At 36.7% G+C, this 8,016-nt stretch overlaps 2 protein-coding genes across 3 annotated transcripts in view; both read right to left on the bottom strand.

Annotated features, from left to right (window-relative positions):
- Nucleotides 1-547: 547 nt before the first annotated feature.
- On the bottom strand, nucleotides 548-5,903 carry LOC109034642 (uncharacterized). The gene has a single exon (XM_019047890.2). It carries the CDS (start codon nucleotides 5,184-5,186, stop codon nucleotides 2,130-2,132), a length of 3,057 nt encoding a protein of 1,018 aa, XP_018903435.2. The 5' UTR covers nucleotides 5,187-5,903; the 3' UTR covers nucleotides 548-2,129.
- Nucleotides 5,904-5,981: 78 nt separating this feature from the next.
- ana3 (rotatin homolog anastral spindle 3) overlaps nucleotides 5,982-8,016 on the bottom strand; it is a 38,657-nt gene continuing 36,622 nt past the window's right edge. For both annotated transcript variants that reach the window (XM_072303478.1, XM_019047887.2), the window contains exons 26-27: nucleotides 7,229-7,410; nucleotides 5,982-7,038 (exon numbers count right to left, since the gene is read on the bottom strand). In XM_072303478.1, the coding sequence (XP_072159579.1) occupies nucleotides 6,547-7,038; nucleotides 7,229-7,410 (674 nt within the window). In that variant the 3' untranslated portion in view covers nucleotides 5,982-6,546. The remainder of the gene's footprint in view (nucleotides 7,039-7,228; nucleotides 7,411-8,016) is intronic.

Genomic DNA, 8,016 nt, shown 5'->3' with positions numbered 1-8,016 from the left:
GTTAAGTAAAGAGAAAAATTTCAGCATCTGCCAGAAAACCAAGCAATTTTAAGGTCTTGTAAAAACATTTCAAAATCAAGCAATTTTCAAGGCAGCACGAACCATGAAATAACTTCTAGCAGAAATACAAAAAAAAATGTTGAGTGCTTTCATCCAACTATTACACAAATTTGTGAAAGAGAGAGATGCTAATTTCATGTTTCAGTATGTACGTTATTACTCATAGATTCGAGGTAAGGAACTCATCTGAAGGATCATCCAGGAAAAGAGCAAACATCGCCAGTGACACTGCGGAAATGCATATTGCAGCTGTAGTGTTTTAAAATATCCACTACTTTAATTTTAGAAGGAGACCAAAACATTATGAATATTTTGTGTGCTGTTAAGTACATTTTAATCTGAGTAAAGGAACAGTGGTGTTGCACTATCTTATCTTAGCAACAGCAGATGGACATAAGCTCTTTTTCCAAATGCCCCTTCAATGCATATTCAAAGACTATTTGAAAAGATGAAGAGGGTATTTTGGCACAGATAAGTAGATCTAAGATGTGTTAAAAAAAAAACTTTAATTTTTATTTGTATTGCTCCTCACTCACATGTATATTGATTCTAACATTTCAGACAAGCAAAAATGCACTTACAAAAATTTTCTTAAGCTATACAATTTGAAACTTACATTAAGCTAAAATTCAATTGGACTACATTTTGCAATTTGGAACTATTAATTCTAGCCCGGTTTAAAAACAACGTATGTGGCACTAGTTTCCCTATGCACATAAGTGTTTTTCAAGAAGAGCCAGAATTTATAGTTCCAAATTGCAAAGTGCAGTCCTATTAGGCTACATTTTGCAATTCGGAACTTTTACCTCTGACTTAGGTTAACGACATATTTATGTTCAATTAGTTTTCTCTTGTAGATGGGCGTTATTATGGATGTACATGAAATAGCGGCTCCTCATTGCAAAATGAAGTCCTGCATAGAGATTATAAAGTTTGTTTCAATGCTTGAGTATCACAGTCTATTGGTAACCTAAAACACAGCTTCACCTAATCCTTACGTTACTTAACTATTAAACCTGCCCTGCGATGGTTATCAAGAGGGTTGCAAAAACGTTACGGAACATTGCTATGACATTATATTCTTGGCTACAGACATAGGTATTATAATGCAGCAATGTTCCTACTACCATACAGCAACCGTTACAGGGTTAAAGTGTCTTAAAAATTTGTAACTTGTTTCCGTATTTGACCTGTCCAAGCAGCACAGGTTGCAATCAATTGCAATTACATAGTAAAATTATTGCTACTGTATCAGAGTGTCCCGTGTGTTACCTTTTCACTAAATGGAGGAGTTCCTCTCATTGAAATTTACAACAATGAAATTTAAATACTTAGCGATTTGATTCGCATTGCAAATTGCCTCCGTTAACACATGGGACTTGTATTTTGTTGATTATCTAAAATCGGTATTTATTGACCAAATTAAATAAAAATTCAAATTTCAATTCAATTACAAGCTAAAAAAAAGTTGCAACTTTATTGCATTAAATTGCAAAATTATTTTAATGTTTACATTGCACTGTGCTACTTGGGTGAGGGATAAAAACACATTTTCAATTCAAATACCTAAGTAAATTCATGAAGTTACATCCTGAGTAACACCTGCACTACTAAGATACAGGACTTCGAGTTTGAAATTTTGTTGTGAATATTATTTTGCTCTGGAGGTCATTTGTTCATGATACTCAATATTTCAATCTTATTAAATAGTATTTTGGCAATATAATTAAGTAGTGGGCATTCTGTTGTTTTCCCTCTCCTTTGCTAAATTATTCAGGTAACTTTTAAAACAAAATAATTTTTTGTGCCAAAAAATGAAGACATTATTTTTATTTCCCAAACAAATTTTTTACTTCAAAGATAGTATCCCTAATTTATAGTAACAATTAAATTGTGACAATAGCTGGACTACATTTTACAATGGAAAACTAATAGGTATTTCCAGCTCATTTGAGAAACAACATTTGTGCCAATAGATTCTTCATGCAAATAGGTGCTTTCATGGATGAGCCAAAAATCGCAGTTCCTCATTGCAAAATGTAGTCCAATTATGGTGCCAAATAATTATTTCATAATTTGCTCATTATCTTTGAGTGTTCCACCAAAATAGAAGCTCGATCAATACCTGAGTGATACGCCCCATGTGTTGTAGAAAAATCATGTTCACTATTGGCCTCTCCTGCGAATAAAATGACCGGATGGCGAACAGTATTGTTGACACTACTAAAATCGATAACTTTGTTTAGATCAACTGGTCTTAATCCAAGTTGCTGACAATTTCTAGTTGCATGACTGTAGCCCCCTTTAATAAAAGGATTACTTATCCACTGCGATCGAACAACTTTTTTTGGTAATGGCACTTTCTCATGAAGAAATTTTTGCAACAGGACTTGACAATCTTGGGCTAGTTTTTCTTCTGAAAGATCTTGCATTACCTTAGCCCCGGGACCACCAACCCATCCAACTAATATGGGCGGCTCACGACTAAGAACATCAAAACCCGTTACATCCCGAATCCAACTCATACCTAACTCTTTTTCAGTGGAGTGAGATGTGACTTGCGTCCATAACAGCTGGAATCCTTCTGTAGATTGATTCCACCAACATTGCTCAAAGATGAGGAAAATTTTTTCTATCGCACCAAAGCCAATGGTGTTTACCATGTTGCGATGGAGCAGAGGTAAAGGGGGTGAAAAGAGTTCATGGTGATGTTTCTTCAAAAACCCTAACGAGCAAGTTACAATGACATGACGAGCAAGAATTTGAATTCCATTTTCACACAAAATCGAGACAGGGTATAAAGTGCTCAATGGTTGGAGTTGATGAGCAGACTCACAATTGGTGCAATTTTTTAAATTTAACTTTGATATCAGCTCATCAGTGATATTGCTTGATATAATATTAAAGCTGGAGAGCTGGACATGATCTGAAGATGCACCTCCATACCATCGGATTTTTTTAACGGCAGTATTCAGCTTAATCCTGTCTTGTGATAGAGCTGAAGAAATAAGTTTAACAAGAGACGAATATCCATTTTTCAATACAATGTTATCTTGAGATCCATTCAAAGAGTAACTGCCCCACTCTTCGATCGGTAGAGAGTCAAGGGAATCACAGGCGTTATCGATAATCTGAAATCGCCAATGCCAGTTGAAAAGCTGCAGAGCTGTTTGCAAAATATCCTCCGGTAATTTGGAAAGACGATCTTTGAACTCTGCCGCCAAATATTCACCCACTGATTTTGTTGTTGTGGTTTTAGGAGACAAATTTTTCATCCTGAATGGTGAAAAGTCCTCCATCTCCTTCAAAATTAAGTCAACTTCGTCACTGACTCTATCTACAATGGTTTGCGACACCACTGTTTTATCGTCCCTCAGATACAAGCCTTTCCCTTCGGAACCCACTTGATCAGACAATAAACCACCTTCCTGCGCCCATTGATACAAGCCGTTTTCCGTCCCGTGAAGCCACTGTGCTCCAAGCTCCATGACTGTTGACCCTTCATTTATGGATTGAATTCTTCCACCCAAGTGATTTTGTGCTTCCAGGATGACATAATCCACATTATTTTTTTCGAGTGTGACTGCTGCCCCTAAACCAGCCATACCTCCGCCAATGATTGCGGTATTCACATGTTGCACTTTACTGTAATATGAGAGCAATCTATCTGCCTCTCTCCAGCCAGTTTCAATGGCTCCATGCACAGTTGAAAAAAAATGCGAGTGGGTGGCCTCACCGGCAAACATTATCACCGGTCTACCAAAGGCATCTAGGATGGGCTCGGCTAAATCTTCACTTGATGAATTGTTCTCATTCGCCTGAACGGTGACAAAAGAGTAAGAGCCTCTAAAATGGGTATTGCCGTACCAATTTGACCTTGCAAATCGAATTGGGTTGGGAATTTGATAAAGTTTTGACAAATACCTCTTTAAAAGAAAGAGTAAATCATTTTTAATTTCCTCATCCGGTATGTTTGATACATAGCGAGCAGCGTTCCCTCCTACCCAACCACAGAGAGTATTTGGAGCATTGTCCAGCACAAAAAAAGAAAAGACTTCCTCCAACCATTCTTTCTTCATCTCTTTAAGTTCTTCTTTGATATTAGAGTCTAACAGAATTTGAAGAGATGGCCACTCGTCTGGCCACCAGCGATATGGAAACTGAATAAATAATTTTTCAGCAACTCCCATCGCTAATGTATTAATTGCAAGCAATTTTTTTCCAGGGAGAGGTGGATTAAACATGAACGGGACGTTCGCTTTCAGAACACCCAAGGACACACAGACTATAGTGTGATCAGCAGTGAAAACACTTCCGTCAGCACATGTTAAAACCAATTCATGCTCTCCCTGGACAATCTTGGTAACTTCTTTACCAAATTGCACATTCAAATGTATTTCCGATTTTGACTTGGGTTGCCGCTGCAACAGTAAATCGATAACGTTTGAATAGCCTCCAGTTTTCCAAGCAACATTTAGATTGCCATTACACTCTTCATATTTGCGATAACCCTCGAAGGAGACATCGTACCAAGAGTCTGATGCTTCTAAAGAATTTTCAAATTTATGGAACCACTCCAGAATTTGATTAATATCGGCATCACAAATGTTGACGTCTTTCAGTTCAAGTAGGTTTTCATTAAAACTCTTCATGAAAACATCACCAAGAGACAAGGAACGGTTCGAAGATGGCTCTTGAGCATGAATTTTCTCAGCAATTTTGAAACAGTAAAGTAAGAGGGAATCGGATATTTTTGAATCCATCATACTTCCATCGGGCTTGAAAAACTTGGCATTGACTATGCTAGCTTTGCTGACAATCGAGTCTTTAGTCAAATTTAATGGGGCTGCCATTGCATATACAGCATTTCCTTCTTCTCCATGGATCCACTGAGCACCCAGGTCAACATGCTCCTCACCTAGAGCTATAGTATGACACCGCCCACCAAGTCTTCCTCCAGCCTCCAGAAGCGTCACATTCTCAAACCCGTTTTGAGCCAATCTCGTTGCAGCTGCTGTGCCTGCGGCTCCACCGCCTACAACAATAATTCTGGCGCAATTCATTCTACTGTGCGTTAGGGCTGAGATGGTACTATCGAGAAGTCTTGTATCAGCTCCGAACTTCATGGATTAGAAGTCAATAAATGATCAAGAGTGTTTCAGTAAAGGGATTTAGGTTCTTTGATCAGGAGGTGGATAGTCAATGGCAGACTGCACGTTAAAATCTATTGAAAAATTAATAAAGCCACTATCTAGAGGAAACAATTCCCAACCATACCTTCTACACGATAATTATCAAATCCTCAGTGCTGGATTATCCAGATGATGATAAGTCTAAAAAGCAGAAGATAAATAATCAGTCTGACTTTTAATACACTAGCACAAATATATATTGCTGAGATAAAAATATTAGATAGTGAAATACATCTTTAGACACATGTACATACGTAAAAATCGAGATCAGACCGGTATGAAGAGGCGTGTTAAAACGTTGATAAGGGGATAATTGATAAGAGATATTGTTGACATGTTTGACATAACCTACAACGTGGTCTCGAGTTGCGCATCTCCGAATATAGAGCGCTGTACCGTCGACAGCGCTCACAAAAAACCGCGAAATTTGAATTTTGATGATTCTTTCGGAGGTGTAACGCAACTTTTCAAAATTGGAATGTAAACTGCGATTGCCACACGCTTGAGCTATCTATTTGCTCTTACCAACTAACTCCGATATTGAGGAACGATAGATTATAAATCTGGATGGAATGGATTCATAATATGGTGTAAAAAAAGAAAAATTTTCAGAGAGAAGAGAGCGAAAATGTCTAAAGGAGAGATGATGACCCCGAAGTCAAGATGTTCAGGACAGCCCCCCCCCCCCCCCCCAGGTAAATAGGAAAATACATAATAAAGGCGTTACGAAAGTGAAAATGTTCCGGCCTCTTTAAAAACTTTAACACGAATTTTGACACAAGGTATCTAACAAAGAAAAGTGCTGTAGATTCAGCCTCGCTCTACGACTTTTCCTTCTGTTCTCTCATAATAACATGTAAACGAGTATAAGGCAATGTTAATTTTAAAAAAATGCAAATCAAATTTTTACAATTAAAAGGTAGTGATATGTTTTGCAAGAGAAGCTGTGCTCTTTGGAAACCAGTTTCACAATATTTACGATAAAAATAGTTCTCAAAGAAAACAGACAGAAATACTTTCTCCTCCTGGGAATTATACGTGGTCAGTAATAAAATCGTACAAGATAAAAAGAAACATAGCTAAAACATAAAAAATTTAACCGACAAGGCATCTCCACAGATAATAAGGCAAAAACATAGTGCGGTCAAAGAAATGAACGTAAAACATCAGTCTTATTGTTGATTAGAAGGGACATAAATTTTAAAATACAATTGAGCTTCATTGACAAAAAAGTATTGACAAGAGAACCGTGGGATCACTTGAACAGTGCTAAATCACGGAGCTCATTGGAGTACTATGTAAGGAATAGCGCAGCAATTTTTTCTAACAATTTGATGATGTCATCATCTACAACCAAACCAGCAGCAGCTTGCAACTTACTGTGAAGCGCAACTCGCTTCATTGACAGTTTTGCTTTTTGACAATTTGCGGCAAGAACCCAAGTAGTCGCTGCTATGTACTTAAGTTCAATCTTTGACAAATTTGTAACTCTATCTAGCTTTCCTGAGAGCATGAGTAGAACTTTGTCATCAGAAACTATTTTTGACTGGTTAGGATGGCAAAATGCTAAGTTCATCAGAACATTGAGGGCTAAAGTTCTAATTGACTGCTTCGAGTGATTGGCGAGGGTCACTATTGATTCAAAAAAGTTTGGTAATTGGATCAAGCTGATTTGACCTTCATAGAAACTAGAAAAGCAACAAAAAAATCTTAACCAGTGAGAGTCGAAGTCTTCGTTAAGTTTCTTTTTCCCGGCTATCTTGGTGATAGAAGATGTAACTTGATTCTGCAAAAGAATAAATATAAGACAATTATACACTCATAGTGAGAATTTATGTAATGCAAAGCTTTTTTAAACTTTACGTAATTTCTAAGAAACATAAACTATCTGAAAAACCTCATTTGCAGAAGTAAAAACATGAAAGTCTTAAGTTCTACTTTGAAACCATTGAGGCAAAAAAATATTGAATTCTTACCTTGGAAATAATTAGCCTGCACTGCTTTGACTGACAGCAGTGGCTTAGGACTGTCAGAGCTGCTTGAAACATGACTGAAAAGCTCTCTTCACTGATGACATAAGATATCAAAGCATGAAGCAAAGATGGAGACCGTGGTGTCTTGCCACAGATTATGGTGCTAGAGACAAATGAATGGCAGGCTGTAAGGAAAGAAAAATTACAGAGTTTCAGGAATGACCATTGACAATATGTACGGAGAAAAAATGTGCAACAAAAATGTGACTATCAACAAAACCTCGACTGATTCGTTAAGGGAAAAGATTTGAAAAGCTGAAATTGAGCTGGTCCGAAAATATACTCTGTGCAATGGAGTAAAGGATAATTTTTTGTTTGAAATTATCAATGCTTATAATCTAGCACCACAATTCCGAAGGCAAATCAGTCATTTCAAAACTGAGAACATCTTTTTGGCAAAAGTACTGAGATTTTAAAACTTGATTTCATAAATTTTTACCAGCGGTGAATGTTGATCATTCTTAATGACCAGGATAAAGAAAGTAACTGTTCAAAAAAATACATTAATGCATATTACACGTAGCAATTCAAACATCTGAAAATTGAAAAAAAAGACAATAAGAAAAGGAACTGAAAAATGATTTGGAAAAATTATAAAACTCAAACATAAGGATAATGAAAATATTAATTTACCTATTTAAATGAGGCAACAAATTTTGGAACCTAAGGTATTTTCTGTAAATATTCAGAAGCCAATTTGTAAACGGCAAGATTTAGGTAGTCAGGATTTA

Source organism: Bemisia tabaci, chromosome 8, assembly GCF_918797505.1.
Source record: "Bemisia tabaci chromosome 8, PGI_BMITA_v3".
In the NCBI taxonomy this organism is placed as follows: domain Eukaryota; kingdom Metazoa; phylum Arthropoda; class Insecta; order Hemiptera; family Aleyrodidae; genus Bemisia; species Bemisia tabaci.
Note: the sequence above shows the minus strand (reverse complement) of the source record. Positions and strands in the feature narration are given on the sequence as shown.